Source organism: Podarcis raffonei, chromosome 12, assembly GCF_027172205.1.
Source record: "Podarcis raffonei isolate rPodRaf1 chromosome 12, rPodRaf1.pri, whole genome shotgun sequence".
NCBI classification, from domain to species: Eukaryota; Metazoa; Chordata; class Lepidosauria; order Squamata; family Lacertidae; genus Podarcis; species Podarcis raffonei.
The window spans coordinates 42476421-42497787 of NC_070613.1; the positions used below are offsets into that span (position 1 = coordinate 42476421).

Consider the following 21367-nt stretch of genomic DNA (forward strand, 5'->3'; position numbering starts at 1 on the left):
ATTTGTATTTGTATTTACATTTCCCTCTCTTATTTGGTTATTAATACTACCATTTGATGATTAATTTTCAATACATTATGAGGTTTGATTATTGCAATGTTGCTTTAATTAAAAGCAACGAAACGGCTTACACTATGCCAGAGGAAAAAAATGTGTTTTAGAATGCTGTTTATACCAACATTGTAATTTAGTGTCCTTAGTCTTGATTGACAAATATGAAACAGGCGTTCTTTGCCAGCTCGCTCATAAAGAATTGGCCTTCAAAATTATATCATGTGAAAGCAGCCTGTCTATAGATTAGATTACTGAAAGGCATGTGTGCCCTTGTAAACCTTCCCAAGGCATTAAAGGCATGCCTGTTTTTAAAAATTACAATACAAATACACTGAGATTATTCCATGAAATAATAGTAGCCTTAATCCCATTCTTAATATTTTTTTTGTCAAACAACTTTAAATTAACAAAGCTCTGAGTTAGGAACTAATTTTCTGCTTAAACTATAATCCTTAGTCTTCAATATACTATATCTGTTGCTATAAACAGAACTTAGTCACATAGGTTTCCAATACTTAATAACGTGCAAGTAAAACTCGCTCAACACATTGCTGAATTTGCAACTTTCTAGGACATATAATGAAAGTCACCTTCTGCTCTGCGTCTCTCTTACTATACTTTTCTGTGTCTGAAAAGTATGTAGCTGAAAGCTAGTGAGGTTTATACGAACCTATTTAGCTTCCCCAGTAGTCCAATTCCATGCAGAAAAAGGATTGACTCATCAGAAAGCTGAATAAGAGGGGCTTTGCAGTCTTTACAAGCTGTTACATGTTCTGACACAATAGAATTAGGCAAAAATTCAACTTAAATAAAGACCCGTTTGCTGAAAAAATGCAGCATGATAGGTAATATGGTGACCAAGAATTTCTCTAGTACTTTTTAAAGCTGTTTAATATACTGGATCTTACAAAATCATTTGGTAGTGAATTTCAAAACCATGTGTCATGTTAAAAGTCTTCAACCTGCTGCCAATCAGCTTCATTGCATGACCCTGAGTTTTAGTATTGCTGATGGAAAACAACTTGCCCCAACAACCTTCCCCAACAATTGGGGCAGGTATGCTTGAGATCGATAACATTTTGTTCAAAATGTTCAAAATGTTATCGATCTCAAGCATACCTGCCCCAATTGTTGTCTTAAAAAAACAACAACCCTGCACCAATTGTATTAGCCTTCCCTTGTATAGAAGATGCTTCAACATAATAAACTGTTGTTCCAGGCATTTTTCCACAATTCCAGGAATGTTTTCCTGGTTGTTGCAGTCCACATAAACCCAATCAGCTTTGCACTTACTTACATCAGTCATGTCAGATGGCACTCCTAATTTGCATTCATCTTACTGTGTTTGTAAGCTTCTGACATCATAGCTCCCACCTGAGGCTACCACAAGACATTTTAACACTGAAGCAAATATAAGGGGAAATAGGGAAGGAGTTTCTCATTGTCTTTGCAATTCCTACTGAGATGAAACAGACTGGAATCTGATTCTCTGCAGGCAATAGAACTAAATCAGAACAGAGACAGAAAGGAGAAACTAAGAGAATCCATAAAGTGCAGAAACACTTTGAAGTATGCATTTTCACCAACAATTTGCACTGTTTAATATTAATCAGCAAGTCTTCTAAGAAAAGTAAGATACCTTAAAATAAATGTAAGTTTATTCTGATCAAAGCATGTCCTTAATTTGATTAGCATTCTCAAATAACTTTAAGTGTTCTACCATCACTTTTAAAAACACCACAACTTTTAATTGAACTAATGCTGTCAGCTGAAAAAATGCTCATCTAACAGATGTGTAATGTACTGTAAAACTAAAGTTGTCGTAATATTTTTGCTTTGTGAAAAATGCACACTAAACTACCTACATTAAAGGCAAAAAGTAGCATTACACTTAAGGCCAATTCATCAGATACCTGTACATGTTTATATTTGACAGGGATTTCACCAGGGTATATGTTATGACAGCAGAAATCAGCAAGTACACACTTTTACACACTTGTATTTAAGGCATGGCAATCCACCCCCATCCCATTATGCCAGGCAGTAAGGGGTTTGGACTCAGAAGAAAATCTGCTGAACAGGTGGCCACAATGCATGCTGGAGGGTTATTCACCAGTGGAAATGTAAGGAGGTGTGTGTTAATCTGAATTTACAATATGGTTTATCTCAGCAGACCATGACTTAAGTATAAGATTGACAGAACTCTACTATGACACAAGACCCTTCATGATGAGCTTTGGTGACCATGGAAAAAGCCAGGACTCCAGCCTCCTGCTGAAATGCATTTTGGGCATATCCTGCCTTCACCCACATCTGACCAGAAGATTAACACATGCAAATTTTGTTTTCAAGTACATGATACTCAACTCCTCAGTGAGATCCATCCCCACAATGGTAAGGTGATTTAAAGGCAGATGGCAGGCAGAGATGGGCAGGTGCAGATACCATCAAAGTCTTTCACCCTTTTGTTAAGCAAACAGGAACAGGATGACCAAAGATGGGCAAGGTGAGAACTAGGCAGGAAAGTCTGGAAGAGATTATGGAAATGGTAGGAATCAATCATTTCACAGACCCTTTCCCTCTCCACTAGTATGCCTTGGCCCTCATAGCTCCAACAGGATAGAACTTAACCAGCGCTCCCCAGGTCTCAACACACTGCTGCTTCATTTTAAGGACAAGTATACTTTCATTTCCCCACTCTTTCTAGTGTAGGTTTATGGCAGCTTCTGTAGGGCTTTTACAATAGTTAGGGAATCTTTTACTCTTTAATTAAGGTGTGTATGTAATGCACTTTGCTACCTGCTTAGTCTGTAACTTTGCTGTCTAAGCAACAGTTTCATATATTCTGTTGCTCCTGTTTTATATAATAAACCAAGCTTCATTTCTTTGAGTGACAGCTTCTTGTGGGCATAAGATTAAGGGTTAAAGCACATCCATAACAAGCACACGTTATAACTCCAGGAAAAGATCCTAAAGCTCTCAGCAGTGAACATGAGTGCTGGCTGTGCACATGCGGATCCATGTACACACTCGTAACAGAACGGCATGAAACAAGGGCAGGGAGGAGGCAGGGCTGTGCTGGCCTGGAATGAACTGGATTACAAGCTGTTTTCATGGCTCTTGCTGGCAAGTATCAAGCCCAATCATGCTGCTGCGGCTGCTGCCACCAGCCCTGCCCCCCCCCCGACAAGTGGCTGGGTAGCGGATGTGGTAGTGGCTTTACCACTACACAAGGCTCCACTGGCAGGCAGGGTTGGGGTTAGGATGGCAGCCTAAAACTTAAAGACCACCTTTCTATCATCCAGTGCACGAGCAGAAACATTAAAAAAAACACCTTACAAATATGGACAGACTTTACCTGATTTTATATTACAATCTTCATGTAACAAAAGCTGATATACCACTGAGAAGCTTTCTAAGATTCTCAAACATATTTTCTTTACATGCAGCCACATGGAAAATCTTTTAACATGACGAAGGGTTAGACTTAAATCATACTAAATCAATATCCAAGTTAGCAACCACATTATCTACTACAGCAAGATATATTCTTAGAAGATAGCAAAACAGAATGATAAGTGGGGAATGAAAAGTGAAGCCCAGGAGACTACTGGAATCAGACATGTTTTTTAAATGTTGGATACCTCCATATTGATAAGTCACTTAAGTAAAGCTATTTAGGCATGTTCTGCAACTTCTATCAAATATTGAACTCAGGAAGCTTTTTCTCACTAACTTTAAACCATACTGTTTTCCAATTAAATAGTTATCCTCTACTGAACATGATACTGAGAAAAAGACCTATGAGACTAGTTTCACAAAGAATGCTGATGAGCTTCTAATCCTGATTATGTACAGATGACCTGCCCAAGAATCTTACATAGTCAAAAGTTTACTACAGACCTAACAAAAATTGTTATAATATGGTGCATAAAGGAGAGAAGGGTGCTAAGAAAGTTTCGTGGAAGGTATGTTTAGACAAGAAAGCTGTAATTTCACAATACACTACTTTTAACACATTTTAGTACAATTTCCTAACATACATTAATCCTGAAAAAAATCTGCCCTCTCTAAAGAAATGAGTTAGTAAGTAGTACTATTAATTGTATTTGAGTCAAAGGTTTCAGTCACACACGTTATAAAGCTAAAGGAGTTTATAAGAAGCCTATATAGCTAAATTTGTATGTGTATTGATATTACAAAGGTTTTCAAGACAATTACGCAATCTGACATACTATCATGACTATCATGAGTTCTGTTCTAGCCACTTTAAAATGTTATTTCTTTGAAAGAAGTATTTACCAGCTCCTTGTCTATATGTGTTCCTTCCATGCTGATGCTGAAGAAATGGAGAATGCCCTTGTGCAAGTTTGCAGTGCTATGAGCCTCAAGAAACCAGACCACACATAACTACTTTATAACAGTGCAGCCAACACAGATGTACAGCTGTATAAATCACTCTGTTGCAGCCAGTTATCTTGTAAAGATACTTAGTCTTCCAGGCCAGTAACTACATCCAGCACAGGTCACATAATAACAGAATTGAGGAACATGGCATGCCTTCAATTCCCACCAAGGGAACACCAAAAAAGGAATTGAAACTATGTGGTTTGTGACTTAACGTTTAGCTACAGCAGTAGCTAAAAACGGCCTGCAATATGAATGTTTTGCTGTTAAGGCCCAAGGTTTCATCGTCACTGTGTTTGACTCAAATCCCCAAACTAAAAAAGGTCTCAAACACTGTACACATTTATATATTCATAAAAGCCAATTTTCTAGTTACGTTGAGGCTGAAAAGCTCTCTTGGGGATCTATAAAAAGTACTGCAGGTGGGAGGGTGGGGGAAGGAAGATCAATTCCCTTTACGGAGCAGATGCCAAGAATCATTTTTAAAACTATAGCTTCTAAGGAACGAAATATAAGGTACAAGTTCCTACATACATATGTTTAGTTTGCACATAACACTAAACCATGTGATTGATACATGAGCAGGCTTCTGTGCTCCCCCCTCCCCTTTCCTCCTCCCACGTAGACAGGAAGAGGACTTTGCTAAAAACTATCCTGTCGTTATGTAAGAAACCAAAATTGTGGTTTATAACTAATGTTGGTCTTCTTAACAATACACTTTCTTACCCCAGAGTTTAAGAACATAAGAGCTCTGATGGATGTGGCCAAAGGCTGGCATCCAATTCTTATAGTAGCCAATCAGATGTCTATAGGAAGTCCACAAGCAGGACATCAGCGCAACAGCACTCTGCCCATCTGAGATTACCAGCAACTGGTAATCAGAGGCATATTGCTTCTGACAATGGAGGCAGAACATAGTCAAAATGGCTAGAAACCAATGACAGCCATACCTTTCATGGTTTTGACCTAATCAAGTTTCAAAGGCATCCAACTTGGTGGACTTCACTACCTCTATAAAATGGCGATGAATGAAATGATTTTTTTTATATATATATATATATATATATATATATATATATATATATATATATATTATTTATATGCTGCCCATCTGACCAGGCTGGCCCAACTACTCTGGGCAGCTCCCAAAAAAATATTTAAAACATGTTACTGTAAAAAACAAGCCTTTTAAATATTTATATAGCAAACAATTTTGTGTGTGTGTGTGTGTGTGTGTGTGTTGAATTTCATAGCATTATGGCCACTGCTCCTAATTGGTTTAGCAACACTTACATCCCACACCAGGTCCTCAGTGTCATTTAAGATTAAGTCCAGGGTCACTGACTGGTTCCATGAGAAACTATTCTAGGTCACAATGATTTAGGATATCAAGAAATTTTCATCTCTTTGTCATGACTGGGACACATGTAGCCAGTCTACGTTAGAGTATTTGAAGTCACTTATTACTACATTACATCCTATTTTTCATGCCTTCTTGATTTCATTATCAAGATCAACCTGGGTGTTTTGTTCACTGGACAATAGTACTAATTATTCTTTGGGCCTGGTGTTTCCACCCACAGCAACTCTGTGGAGTCTGCCCTTTTGAGGATTTCTATCTTGCTGGACTTTATGCCCTCTTTGAGGTATGGGATTACAGCACCTCCAGCACAACCTTCCCTGTCTTTCCTATATACTTTTTAACAGCGATAACCAGGTCTAACAGGTTGTTTTTTTTCCAGTCCACCAAGTTTCCCTTATGTCCATTATAGCTATGCTCTTCTCTCAAAACCAAGGACTCTAGCTAATGTTCATTTTGGCTCACAGGCTTCTAGCAGTAGCATATCAACACCCGTAACTAGTGTGTTTGGTCTTTGGAATATGGGTTTTACCCTATGGTGCCTTTGCTTCTCTAATAGTTAGCATGTGCCCCTGCTTTCTCAATACCTCACTGCACCCATCCTCCATTTGAAAAATGATAAACATTTTACTCCTCATCCCTGGAATGGAATGGCCCCCACCCTATTAGTTTAAAGGCTGCTCTGCCACATTTTTTATTTTAAGGACCAAATGCAAAACAAGAAGTAACCATAATGTTAACCAAGGACCAGGTTCTTATATAATTAATACCTGGTTCTTAAACTAGATTCCTAAAATAGAATGGAACATTTTATAAACACAGCCTTAAAAGGCTACACTGAAAAAGGATAGCTGTTTAACAAGTGCATTTTTTATAAAGCCAAATTTCAAATCTGCACATTTGCTATACCACACATAAATATACAGTAATGCAAGGCTGAGAAGTATGAGGTAACCTTTACAGTTGGGGCTGTTTAATTATTGTTTATAATACTTACAAACCACTTCAAAAAAATTATATCCCAAAATGATATACAAAAGTATATCTATGTGTGTGTGTGTGTGCACACGTGAGCAAATATCTATTGTCAAACTTAAAACAAATGGTGAATTCCCTTAAAAATAAGAGTTTTTAGATACTATAATATCAGCTAATAAACTGAATGATGGTACATCATCAGCTTTCAAAGGAGTGGAGTGGGGTGGGTTGAACACACAGAGGCACACATATACCTTCACAAGGTGACACACATTCTGGACAATGTCAGAAAAATTCAGCAGCAGTGCTGAACATTGGTTTGTGTTTGTCAAGTGAATGCTCAGTCTTTCATACGTTCCTACAGATGTGAGAATTATTTTTGTTGAAAGCCTTCAAATATCACTTTCCTCCTACTTCTACCTAGACCAATGTGGTACTGCAGCAACTACTTCTCCATCTCCTCAAAAAAAAAACCCCCAGAGAGAATAAAGCTTTTAAGACTGTCACAAAACAATACAGGCATGATAGGAAGAATCAAAAAGCCTGGTTCTGAAGTCCTCTACTGATCCACATACAGTCCTCATAGCTGTTCACAAACCGATCATTTGTTATGCCACAGAGTAAAGGAAATGACAGAAGGGCCAAGGCATTCAGACAATTTTCAAACCGAGGGAAAAGACTGTTTTTGAAAGCTAGGTCCACATGACATTGCTGTGCTCATTTAATGGAATAATTGTGTTGTTACCACTGCCAACCATAGTAAGTTGACTTGCACACTTTTATTCTTATCTGCTTATACTTATCTCCCAAAATTATCCCAGTATGAACTTCTGAACCTGAGAGTGAAGGTTCTTGAAAACAAGTATTTAAAAAGTGCTAAAACAATAACAGAAGGAATATTTCAAACAGGGTAACTGACTTTTGGGAAATGTTGCTCATTTTTGTCCAGTCTTTAATATATGCCAATATTGATATACAGTACAAGAGTAGAGTGGTAAATGTGATATATAGTTTATAAATGAAATGCAATGTGTTGAACCGCTTATTTTCAAACATATGTTTCTACTAATACACTATTTTTGTGAGTTTTGTTTTGCTTTACTCAAGTTTTTGAAATATATGAAATACCTTCATGTTGCAAGGTATTGTTCTAAACATTAGCAGGTACATTTGATGAACAACAAAATTCTTATTTGTTTGTTGCATTTATGTCGCACCTTTTTCTCCAAGGACCACAAGGTAGCATACAAGGACCTCCCCACCTCACTTAATCCCCACCAGAACCCTTTGAAGTAGGGTAGGCTGAGAGGCAGTGGCTTGCCCATGGTCACCAAGTGAGCTTCATGGCTGAATGGGGATTGACAATTCATCCCTGTACACTGCCAGTGCTTGCATTTCCTTTATGAAAGAAATGATTTTACACATTTCAGTTTTTAAATACTGGGTGGGTAGACTCACCAACTATGAAGTCAAATGAAAGTATTAATCAAATAGCACATGCACAGGAATTATTTCCAACATTGTAAAAATATATATACTATTGATGGCCTTGGGGACATTATAAAGAACATTTCCCAATATGTAATTCATAAATCAGAAACCAAAGGTCCATTCTTTAGTAAGTTGGCTGGTACTAGGTAAATAGACTGACAGACAGAATGACACAGGACCATTACCAGCTCTATAGGTAGGAAAATGGAACTAAGGGTCCATTCTTTTCCATGTGGGCCAGTACTAGGTAAATAGGAATTTGGTTGTCAGACAGAATGACACAGGACCAACCCCATCCCTATAGGCAAATAATACAAAATTAATTTCAAATGGCTGGTGGTCACTATAATCAGAGACTGACAAGTGTGTGAGCAAGAACAGCTATATAATTAACTACGCAAGCTCTAGTGAGTGAAATATGTAAAAATTTCCATTTTGGCCTTTGGGGCCCTTGCTGTTTAGCAGCATATAATTAGATTTGTAAAAGGTCTGATATACCCGCTAAATTGATTTTAGTGTCTCTTGAACTGGAGAGGGAAGTGGGGGAAGAACCATTGTCCTTCAATTCAAAACATGCCACTGCCTTGTCTAGGGTATTCAAATATAGGCAAGAGTAATAGCCAAGAGTAATTAGAAATTGCATATCATATAATCTGATTTTAAGAGTCTATTTTTCACTACACTAAGCAGCTTGCAGTTTCCAAAACGCTGCTTAAGTAGATTCCATTACAGATGATTAATTTAAGTGAACACTAGCAGCAGTGTGACTTGAAGAAAGATAGTGCAGATACACTGAATGCATCAAGTCTCAACAAAGAGTGAAACAAATAGATTTTGTTCTTATAGAACTAGGTCAATCAGCAGAAGCACTTTTTTGGCATTTCCAGCTTGGTCCTCCTTTCATCACTGTGACAGAACATACTGTACTAAGCTACTACTACTTCAGGAGTTAGGAATAGACTCTGTTTAGCATAGGCCTGTGCCACTTTAGCTTTACACTCAATAAAAATAAAGAGAACTCAACTCACAACGTGTTCCTCTGAAGTATGGCTGATAGTATATCCCAAGCTTTCCTCTGAATCAGAGTACAACTCTACACCTCAATTTCAAGCATGTTCTTTTGTGCACTAATCTAAATGTCATACAAATTGTCATATGAACTAAATGCATTCACCAGACATTCAAAATTTGAACAGAGTGTAATTCTTAATTGCTCCTACAATCTCCCCTGACTAGACAAAAGTGATTATTCAAAGAGCAAACAATAAATTATTTTCTTAAGAAGATCATCAGAGCTGTCAGATAATGTCAGCTGCTCCTTTTCTCAATCTCCTGGCAACATAAAGCTAGCCTCAAGAATAAGCATCTTTTACCCTGCTGATATTCTGACCACCTATGGAAGCAAGGCATTCCTCTTTTCTTGATTACAAACACACACTTTCACATTCATATAAATGGTCTCTCATTAGAAGATCATATGAAGCAAGCCTTGAGACTTTATTTCAATATATTTTGAATCCAGAATACTGCATATGCTGTTCATCACTGTATTAAATATTCTATTGAATCCCATTGCTCATGAAGAATTAGTATCAAGCAATATTTTTAAATCACCTTATTTTTGCTATCAACACTTAACTCTACAGTCTGAAGAGGAACCACCACGCATCCATATGTACCAGAAACAAAGAAGCAAGTAATAATTTGGAATCATTATACAAAAGCTATTTGAATGCCTGTGACATGCTTCCAGTCACATTCCAAACACATATTTTATACACAAGCAGATATTTTAAAGAACACAATGACCCCACTTGCACTTAACACTAAGCTAAACCAGGGTTTGGCAGTAATGTGCAGGTTGCTCAAGCAAAGATCAAAGCTCTATTGCTCCTCACTCAGGTGTTCTGCGCTCAGCCGTTCTGCTCTCATGCTACCCAGGGAAAAGCCATGGTTTGGTAAAGCATTGCACCTGAATGTTGGGAGTGAGACAAGCAAGTCACAAGCTGTAACAAAGGTTTGTTCTTGCCTTATCACTTGGAGTTTGTCTGAAGGCACAAACCACAAGCCTGGGTTTGAACACAATGCTAAGACAAATCATGGCTCAGAACAAGCACTGTGGCTGCAAACTTTGCTCCAACAACCTGCATGTATTTTCATTCATGCTAAGTCATGGTTTGGCTTTCTGTGCTAACTACATCACTGCCTAGGTTCATTACCTGTTGCAGCACCCTTTCTGCTATTAGCACAAGTGCACTTCCAATTTCCATAGATGTCAAACTAGTTAAGTTTTATTTGTAGTTGAAGTATGATCCATGTATCTTGTCCCCACACACTTTAAGTACCCCACAACATGCTGAAGCCTTTATATATGAAGAAAAGAATAGCTGTATCTATTCACAAGTATGGCTTATTGCCATGACCAAGATACTAGCTTCAGGAGTGCCAAGTGTGCAGTGTAATCTGACACATCTACAGTGGTACCTCGTTTTGAGTCCGTCCCGTTTAGGGTCCACTTCGTCCAACGTCCGTGGCAAACCCGGAAGTACCGAAACTGGGTACTTCCGGGTTTGCCGCATGCGTTGAAGTGCTAAATCACGCTTCGCGCATGCGCAGAGCAGCACTTTGTTGAGTGTCCCTTTCGTTGAGCATCCAGGGCTCCGGAACAGATCCCAGACGCAAAGGGAGAAACGACTGTACTCAGAAGTCAAATCAGAGACTCACAGAACTGTAGAGCTGGAAGGGATCCCTGAGGGTCATCTAGTCCAACCCCCTATGCAGGAATCTCAACTAAATCATACATGACAGATGGCCATCCGGCCTCTGCTTAAAAACCTCCAAGGATGAAGAGTCCACCACTTCTCATGGGAGGCTGTTCTACTGTCGAACAGCTCTTAGTGACAGAAAGTTCTTCCTGTTCCTTATGTTTAGTCAGAATGTATATTCTTGTAACTTGAATCTATTATTTCGGGTCCTAGCCTCCAGAACAGGAGAAAACACTCAATCCTCCATGTGACTGCCCTTTAGATACTTGAAGGTTGCTATCATATATGTTCTGAGTCTCCTCTTTACCAAGCTAAACAGATCCAACTCCCTCAACTGTTCCTCATAAGGCTTGGTTTCCAGACTCTTGATTATCTTGGTCAACCTCCTCTGCACACATTCCAGCTTGTCAATATCCTTCTTAAATCGTAGTGCCCAAAACTGGAGACTGTACTCCAGGTATGGTCTGTTTGACCAAGGCAGAATAGAGCAGGACTATTATTTCTCTTGGTCAGGACACTATACTTCTGTTGATGCAGCTTAAAATAACATTAGTTTTGTTGTTGTTGTTGTTGCAGCATCATACTATAGACTCATGTTAAACTTGTGATCTACTAAGACCCCTAGATCCTTTTCACAAGTCCTACTGGTAAACCAGATGTCACAGAATCACAGAGTTGGAAGGGACCTACCTCCATTTTATATTTTTGCAGCTGGTTCTTCCTGCCTAAGTGTAGAACCTGACATCTGTCATTTTGGCCCAGTTCTCCAGTCTGTTAAGGTCATCTTGAATCCAGATAATGTCTTCAGCGGCTTTGGCTACCCTCCTAGTTTGGTGTCATCTGCAAATTTGATGAGCACCCCTCAATTCCTTCATCCAAGTTGTTTATAACGAATTTGAACAACAACAGGCCTAGGACAGAACCCTGAGGCACCCCACTTGTCAGTTTTTCAAAGATAACGAGTTAGTGACAATTTCCCCATCTTCTCCAAGCAAGGGACCTACTACTTGATTGTTCTTCCTCTTGCTTTGAACATAGCCACACAAACTTTTTTATTTCTAACCCAGGGGTCAGCAAACTTTTTCAGCAGGGGGCCAGTCCACTGTCCCTCAGACCTTGTGGGGGGCCGGACTATACTGGGGGGGCGGGAACGAATTCCTATGCCCCACAAATAACCCAGAGATGCATTTTTAATAAAAGGGCACATTCTATTCATGTATAAACACACTGATTCCCAGACCATCTGCGTGCCAGATTTAGAAGGCGATTGGGCCAGATCCGGCCCCTGGGCCTTTAGTTTGCCTACCCATGTTCTAACCTTTCTTGCAAGGCTGAGCTCATTCTGAGCTCTGGTCCATCTTACCTTGGCTATTTGTGTATATTCTTCCTTCATGATTTCTTCTTTCTTCACTACTTACATCTCAGCTCATCTAAAACCTCCAACTGAGTTCAATGGGGCTTATTCCCAGGTAATTATGTATAAAATTACAGCCTAAAATGTTATAAATGAAGCCCTCACTGGCTTTCCACATATTATGTGTATTTTCGTAACACAGGATTTCTCTTAACCAAGATATGAGAGCAGTGCCCTCTAGTGCCTCTGCAACAGAACATCCTATATTTGTAAAAGCAAACTAAACCATAAACAACAAAAATTCTCACTGAAGCAGAGGCACCTCTAAACTATGTTTCAACTTGAAGTGAGATATATCATTATTTGGAAGTTTTTGTAAACTGCATATTCAAATATGTTAGAAGTCCTGAGCTGACATTCCCAGCCTTCATTTTAAAAAGGAGATGGGGTGGGGGGGACAACAAGAACACATCTCAAAATTACCCGTCAGAAATGGCAGAAGTAGAAGGTTTTCAGCAGCTGAACTGTACCAAGCTACCTCTTGTCAGAATCTTACTAGGCAGGTCAAATAGTTTCTAACCATTTTATGCAAGACCTGGTCCTTCACCTAAGAAATTCTTTCTTATTTTGCATGTCCCATCAGTTCCCCACCCCCCAGCCCTCCATCATCAACAAAATTAAGGCAAACACAGACACACAACAAATAATTTTGTAGGCAAGAAATAATTCTCAAAGATTCTCAAAAAGGAAGTTTATATTTTCAGAAAGGCAGAAGGAAGCAGCTATACACCTCTATCAAGAGAACTTCAGAGCATTAGGCCTTGTCCTAGCAGGGACTACCGGTAATTTAGAATCCCCATGGGATGTAATAAAGATCAGGTCGTCATCAGAAAGTCTCAAATGCTAGGTGGGTGCTTATATGAGAGTCTTATATTAGAAAAAACTCCTTGACCTATCTACTGAATTTGAATGAATTGATGATGCTATTATTCTCCTCTGCCTCTCCTCTTAGGGCTTCCCTGGCATTAGCCTTCTTAATTCCCCTCTCTTCTCTGCATCTCATTTGAGGATTTTTTTTTAATCTATCCTGCTTCTATTAAGATAAGAGCTTCTATGCACCATAAAATAATCCATCACATGATTCTCTTCAGTGTAGTCCTAGACCTAGGCCATCAAAATCAATATTAAGTTTTGTCATTATTTTCAGTGGGCTATCTGCTAACTCTTGAGCAAGATAAAACCAATGCACACAGTGTCATATGTGGATTTGTAATCCTATTCTTACACTTCAGGCTATTTTATAGAGCTGCATATTATCTAGAATTGTGTGTACAATTACTTACAAGGTTAGCTAAAACTCACTCAAGGTGCAAAATAAAGTTATTGTCAGGAACCATGAAATTCGGCTTAGCAAAATGTTTCGTTCAAAAGGTGTCTTGATTAAGTCCTCAGCTAATACCCTTTCTTATTTTCACTAGTTTAGAAGCAGGCTAATCAAGTAGATTTGTTATTGCAAACGAAGTACATAACCTCAATTTAGCTGGCTTTTGGAAGAGTCAATAAAAAGAACAACAACAAAAAATATGACAACATTGCAACCAAATGTTTTAAGCCAAAATACTTAACTCCTGTGAGAATGATGAAGAACCAACCTCATAACGGAGTAATGACTGAATGTGATTTATGAAGGACAATGCCATCAGGTGACAAGTTTGTGTAATTCTATAGCAGGAACCCATATGTACAAGCTATTTTGAGTTAAGACATTTTTTTCTGGCACACACGTCTGTGAAATCCTATGCACAGTCCCACTATTAGCTAACAAAATAAAACACAAGGCACAATATGCATATACAGGAAAGTCAGAGCAATAGCAGGTAGAAAATATTTCACCCAATGTATTTTCATCATTTTGGGGGGGGGGACTATTCCAGCTATATTCAGTTGTATAAACAAGAACTAAATAGCACTGCACAAATACATATAGTTCCTTGCCTTTTTAGGATAGTCTGGCATTTATTAGATTTCAGTACTGCATTTTTAGACAGCTATATAAAGGCAGTCATGACTTTTTGAAATATTAAATGGTAATTGTGTTGGATCAAACCAGAGGGAAATGTTCTACATTAGAATCTGAAGAATTCCATCCTTATCTCAGGCTCATTAAATGCTAGGAAATTATCTAGTTCATTTATTAGTTCCTTTCATCTTCTTAATCTCCAATGGAACAGAAAATAGATTAGCATGCAAGCAAAGAGAGGAACCCTCTTTCCAGCATGTTCATCCTTTCTTGTTCCACCTACTTCAGGTAACTCAAAAGGAGGTGAGTGCTGTGCTTACTAGTAGGACATGGGGTGAAGTTCACCCCTTTCTCTCATATCCAATAGCCACCTGGTACAGCTAATTGCAACTATACACACGGATCACCTACATGAATCATCAGTGCAGAAGAGAATAGTAATAAATAATTAAAGCTATTTTAGTGGATTGGTTAGTTTAAGATTGATTATATGACCCTCAACAGATACTGTAGGCAGCTGTAGGCTCATTTCAACTGTTCCAAAAATACCCTTCCAGATTTCCAAGAACAGATTTCTGAGAAGCACTCAGGATGCTATAGATGTGTAGATTATAATATGCAGGATCCTACATATGTATAAGGTGCAGTAAGATTTGCTTGTCTTCCTAGGGCATTCACACTTAATGATTTATCATAAGTGCCGGATAAAATGTGATGTTGTCTTTTACTTTCAAGGAATTTTCATATTAGTCGATAGGAAACCCTCCAAAAAGTTAGCATGCAAGACGCTTCATCAGCAGATCAACACAGATCCAACCTCTAGCAAAACATTAAATCCTAATTGCTGGCATATTCCATAGAAAGGTTGCCTGAGAAGAATGGTTAATATTACCTGTGAAATATTATTAGTACTTGTAATACTACTGTGAAAGCCTCCAGATAGGTTCAGAAAACCTATATAGTATATGGTGCTTCAAACTGTAAATGGTAAAAAAGGCCTGATCAAAAATCATTGCCACAAAGCAAAAAAGTAGGTGCAATTGAACATTCTAGAACTACACGTAGCTGAAGAGCTAATTGTTGCAAAAAGGAAATACGCACAGGTCTACATCCGTTTCATTATAAAAACACTTTCATATTAAAATAAATGAGTTCTCTTTTCTTCCTAGACAGGAAAAGAGAACTAGGCAGACCACAATCTATGTAAGCTTATGAGAACAGGGACCATTAACCCTCTCCATGATTGTAAAACCAAATCCAATCTTCTCTAGCATCTTTCAGTGAATATATCAGTCTCCTATGTAGAAATATATCTTAAAAGTAAATGTAGCAATTCAATTTTTGTAGTCATGCGTTTCTCTACTCAAAAGATTAATGGGCCCCCACCTCCTTCAAGAAGCTGGAACGACCGTCTCCTTCTGTAATCTGTAAGAATTCAAAAGATGCAAAATTATTCCCTCAAAAACTATTATGACCAAAAACAAAACAAAATATATTTGCAACAGATCACTCATACTCAGCATAATGAGAGGATTGCCAAAGAGCGCAAGAACCCACAGGGTCAAAGGAACCACTGCAGAATCAGCAATCGGATCAAATGCATCCTCCCTTTCTTAGACACTACCCTTCCCAGAGTAACATTCTGCTTGTCTGCTGTCAAGACACTTAGCCCTAGTTACAAGCAACACTCAGATGAGGCAAGGTGGAGGGCAGAGGTGGTATATAAATGAAAGCAGTGCTAAGATGAGAGACCTGAACCCCTGCCAAATGAAAACTGCTATAGCTGTGGAGTCTTTCCACACCAGAAGCCTTGGCAAACAACTGGGCAAGTAACTTTTAGAGATACACTCCAGGCAAAAAACCTGGCATGGTTTCCAAGTGTCACTTCTGTGTGACAGCTGAATATCAAAAAGATCAGACATTACTGTATTTGGATTTAAGGACATCTACTAACCACAGGAAAGGAACAAATCCTGTGGCTCCCCCCCCCTTTGTTTGTGGCTGTTGGCAAACCTGAAGCTAAAGACGCTTGACTCTTTGTCCAAGAGATCTTAGGAGCCCTACTTTTTTCCCCCTCATCATAGATCAGGAGTGATAACTCTTTTTCTATTACTGTCTTTTGCGCAAGTTAGCATTTTTTATTATGCCACCTCCAGTGTGCAAAAACCACATATTTGACATTTATTTACTTTGATTTAAATAGGCATACTCTAATTAATACATAGTTCAATACTACCCACAATGTAGTCCACCACAACTGTTTTACCGAAAAACGAAAAAATAGACCACTACCTTTCTACATAGATTGTATCGAACAATTTGCTGTAGATGTAGATCCTAATGTGCAGCAATCAAGTTAAATCCAGTACTTAAATTGTTTGCCACATGGTACTAATACATATTACTCTTCAGTGAACAAGCCAAAAGATGTAGAGGGAAAGCTTTTACACTAGGTTGTTCACTCGCTTAACTTCGTTTGCTATCAGAAGAGCTCTCCATCTCCATTTAAAACTAGATTATCTGCCCCGGCACAGTCCCAAGGAACCTTGGGAATGAACGCAACCTTAGCAGCAGGACAAAGTCATGGAAACACTCAATAAAAATCCTGGCTAACTCATCTAAAACGCAAGGGGGCAAAAAAAAAATCCATGATGAACCACTAATGCTTTTTTTCCTAGTACCACTTTAAAAAGCGGGGAAGGGTAGGGTGCCGGGGAAGAGACAGACTGCGCCTCATTTCACCCCCAGCCATGAAAGGAAGTAAAGTGAATCACTGCTGAGTTATCTGCCACTTCCTTGAGCTCTGAGGACAAAAGAGCTGCTTCGGGTTAGCCATGTGTTTGCACTCACAAAGGAGTCAAGAGGAGCAGGAGGACGGAAGGCAAGCAAGGCATCTCACCGGAGATGCCCCTACCTCGCCTGCTGCACTGTGCCCAGGACACATGTCCTTTTATATTATTATTATTATTATTATTATTATTATTATTTCCCATAGGACAGCAGAGGCCAGCCCTGACCCGCTGCAGCCTGCCCATTATGTCTCCTCCTTTACCCCGTTTGACACTTCCCAGCCCGAATGAAGGGAGCATGTTAGAAGGGTAAGAGGGAGAGGGGGGGGGGAGCTTCGAACAAAGAACCAGGCTCCCCCCTCCCTCTCCCTCTCTGCCCACCCCTCACCCTATCAAGAGCTCTTGCCTGAACAAAAGCAATGAGCCCAGACCAGCAGGAGCTGGTTGTGGAAAGGAAGGAGACGCGCGCCTCCCTCCATTTCCTCACACGCGCCAAGTGGAGGATTCATTCGGCGGAGATGATGCTGAAGCGAAATGTTTCCATGAGCAAGAAAACCGTCGCCGCCCGCCCCCCCCCCGCACACACCCTCAAGTCTTAATTCCATCCACGTGTCACAACAGTATTGCTCCTGTTGTTGTTGTTGTTAGTAGTGTTTGGCTGCGGAGATGAAGGGGGGGGGAGAGGAAGCGCGAAGTGGAAGGAAGGGCTGAGGGGAGGCGAGAGAGACTGACACCTGTCGGTTTGTGTGTGTGAGGGGGAGACTCAAGACCGGAAAGAAAAGAGCGCCTGGCTTTGTGTCGCCTCCTCGGGCATTAATCCGGCACCGCTGCCGCCGCTTCCCGGTCGCAGAGCCAGGGAGCCCAGTGAGGCGCCCGGCGGGGCTCCGCCCCCACAAAGAGGCGCAGCGGCGGCGGCGGCAGCAACGGCCGCCCGAGCCCCTCAGCCCAGGGGAAAGGCGGGAGAGATAAAGGGGCGCGAGCGCCTCCCTCCACGTCCCCCCCTCCCTCGCGCGCAACCGCCAACTGCCATCCCGCCTCCTCCCGCCGCTCTTCAGTTACCGTTGTGAGTAGCGGTCTCATCTGCTCCCCCGACCGCTCCTCCTCCATGGTGCAGGGCTCGGGAGGAGAGAGGGCGGCTGCGCTGGAAGGAATAATAGTACTGGTACTACTATTACTACTACAAGCCGGCACTGTTCCTTCTTCTGTCGTCGACGTCGGCGGCACAACGAGGCTCCTGACTCGGCCGGCCGCTTTTTTTTTTCTTCCTTTTTTGCTCTCGCCGGGAGCCGAGCCGGCTCTACGCTTGGCCGCGCCCCTCGCCCGCCTGCGCGAATGGCAGCAGCGCCGACCAATCGGCGCGGGAATGCGGCTCCTCCTCCTGGGCCGGAGGGATGACGCGGAGAGGCGAGGCGGCTCTCTCGCTTCTCTCTCTCTCTCCTCAGAGGCAGAGGGGGATTTACGGCGCGACCTTCCTCCTCCTCACTCAAGGGGAGCCCTTCATGCAGGGCGGCGCTGCCTCCCCGTCCCCGCCCCATGCACGCTGCTGCTTAGAAGTAAAAGTCCCTCTTGAGTACACAGAACACACACACAAACACGAGAGAAATCGAGCGAGGGGAAATAAATTGCTTCAGGGGGTTGTCTGAATAGGCGTCGACGGTGCTTGAGAGGCAGTGTGGGGCGTTTTAACCACATCCCTTCGTGGCCCGAGGAAGAATGAATCGCTGTGCGCGGCCCTTGGAAGCCGCTCAGGCAATCCTGCTTTCACAGTGTTTAAAACGGACCCCTTGAGGGGAAATAAAAAAATAAAACCTGCGGTCCTAATCCACAAACAACTATGGCGGATGAGATCATTAGGTTTTCCCCGCAGCCCCCATAACAAATGGCTGCTTCGGAAGCTGAAGTAACTCGGTGGATGAGTAAGAGCCTAATGGTGTGGTCCTACATGCGTGTTTGTATTCGGAAGAAGCTGTCACTGAGTCCTCCATCCACTCTCTTGGTTTTCAGCCCAGGGCCGGCCCACCCATGAGGCAAAGTGAGGCGACCACCTCAGGCAGTAGGATGCACAATGGGGCAGTAGGTCCCCATGCAGAGCTGAGCCTCAGAGAGGAAGGGATCAGATGCACACAGCAGAAAAGTGCATCCATATAGGAAGAAGCCTATATGGATATTTTCAACTGAGCGATATTTCAAGGTGCAGATATAAGCAGTGATTTTTTTTTCTGGTGAGACACATACCTCTAAACATTTTGTGAATCTAAGTTTGGCCTCATTGAGGGGCAGTATTTCAATATGAGTGGGAAAATGAGAGTACCCCTAAACATTTTTTTAAGGAGAAAAAAGCACTGGATATAAGGTTGCCAGACGTCCGGAATTTCCTGGACATACCCAGGACACTGTGGTCGGAAGCAGCGCCTGGGCGAAAATCGTCCAAAAAATAAAATGTCCGGGGAAATCTGGACGTAATGCTACCCATATTGGCAGTGTTGTTTTTGCCAATTCTCCTTTTAAAAATAGCCCAAACAGCTCAACAACTTTTGTGTCCTGATTTTCAATTTTTGAAACATGGCAACTCAGTAGGCTACTATAGGAACGTGCCCAGCCTACTTGTCTGTCTTCTCCAATATTGCTACTCCATCTCATGGTGCTTCCTCAAGTGTTTTCAACAGGCCTGCTGAACTGGGATCCTTTTGTTAAGGGCAACCCTCCAATGCTGTTAGAACTTGGACTCCAACTCCCATCAGCCCCAGCCAGTCTGGCCAATGATTAGGGGTAATGGGAGTTGTAGTTCACCAAAAATTGGAGGTTCAGAGAGTCCCCATCCCTGCTTTAAGTAGAGATCCATGTAGAGCAAGTTTTCCTCCATTCTACCCAATGGTTCCTATGCTCACCTTTTCATTTCCAAAAATGCACTTCTTAATCAATATTATTCACAAATGATATGAGAAAGGGGGTGGGAAGATTGATAGGGCATGGGAAGAGAAATACCTATTTAATGAAGCAGCTATGTATTAGTTTAATATGATTCATAATACCACACTTTAAAATGCACTTTCTCATAAATATATGACTTGAATGAAATGAGAAGGGGGAGCAGTGATAGCCAGGACTTGTGATGGAATAAAAAGCTGTGTAATGAAACAACTATGTATCAATTTAGTATTATTTAATAATTTTAATGGCGTATTTTAGAGTACAGGGGCTTCATGGGGTATGCTTACCAATAGTGACTCGCTCAGTAAACTAAATGGTTGAGCAGAGATTTGAACCTCGGTCTTCTGGGTCAAAACCTAATATTTTAACAGTACACATCAGTGCTGCTGGGTTTATATATGCAGTACCTAAGCACTGCGTTACTATAATTAATTAATTACAATACTCAGATCAAAATTCAAAATGTATTGCATTGTTTCCTAAGTTCAAGGTGTCACAGGAACAGCATTGCACAAGATAACATTCTCTTTCCCACGAGAGTCTGTTTTGGGAGAACATGTTCTTTCCACACATGGACTCCTTGCACTGCTTCAGGGAGTGACCTCACTCTTAGCAGCTGCACAGCCAATTTACAAATGAGTTTGGTCAACCTTTTGGCTCAGTACAAAGCACCCAATTAAGTCTACGTCAGTTCTCTAAATGTTTAAAATGTTTCCGGAATTAATGTTTCCACTTTGATGCCATCAGTTCTCTGCCCATCAGAACTTCTCCGTAGTCTTCATTTAGAATTCATAATTCTGTTAAATTCTCTTGGGATCTGGAATTGTTAGCACGCCATGGGTCTTGGTCAGTGGTACATAAAAGACAAATGTGGTCAATACTCTCTTTCCCTGTTGGATCAGTATCCATCAGCTTGTCATTATTTATATGTATTTATTTATTACATTTATGTATGCTGCCCTTTCTGCAAGGAACTCAAGGCAAGATAGATAGTTCTCTCTCCCAGCACTAGCAGTAACATTTTATAATCACAGCAACCCTGTGACATAGGTTAAGTTGACAGATAGCGTAACTGACCCTAAATCACTCTAATGAGCTTCATGGCTCAGTTCATCATCAAATGCAAGATTGGGGAAATCGCTGAAATCCAACATTTTCAAGAAGGAAAACAAAAAAATGTCCAAATTCTAAGATCTGCTTTTGTCCACAAATAAATTT

The 21367-nt window shown here is 40.6% G+C and overlaps 1 protein-coding gene across 11 annotated transcripts in view; it reads right to left on the reverse strand.

The window, feature by feature from the left end:
- The window catches only part of SLC4A7 (solute carrier family 4 member 7), a 61917-nt gene extending 43193 nt beyond the window's left edge, over positions 1–18724 (reverse strand). For 2 of the 11 annotated variants that reach the window (XR_008333018.1, XM_053410568.1), the window contains exons 1-2: positions 18278–18724; positions 15816–15854 (exon numbers count right to left, since the gene is read on the reverse strand). Coding sequence is in view for 7 of the 11 variants with exons in the window: in XM_053410568.1 (XP_053266543.1) it covers positions 15816–15854; positions 18278–18325 (87 nt within the window). In the remaining 4 variants the exon portion in view is untranslated. Of the gene's footprint in view, positions 1–4356; positions 4402–15815; positions 15855–16721; positions 16744–17952; positions 17975–18277 lie in introns of those variants that run through there. The other 9 variants (XM_053410564.1, XM_053410558.1, XM_053410565.1 and 6 more) reach the window with 9 other exon arrangements.
- Positions 18725–21367: the final 2643 nt, after the last annotated feature.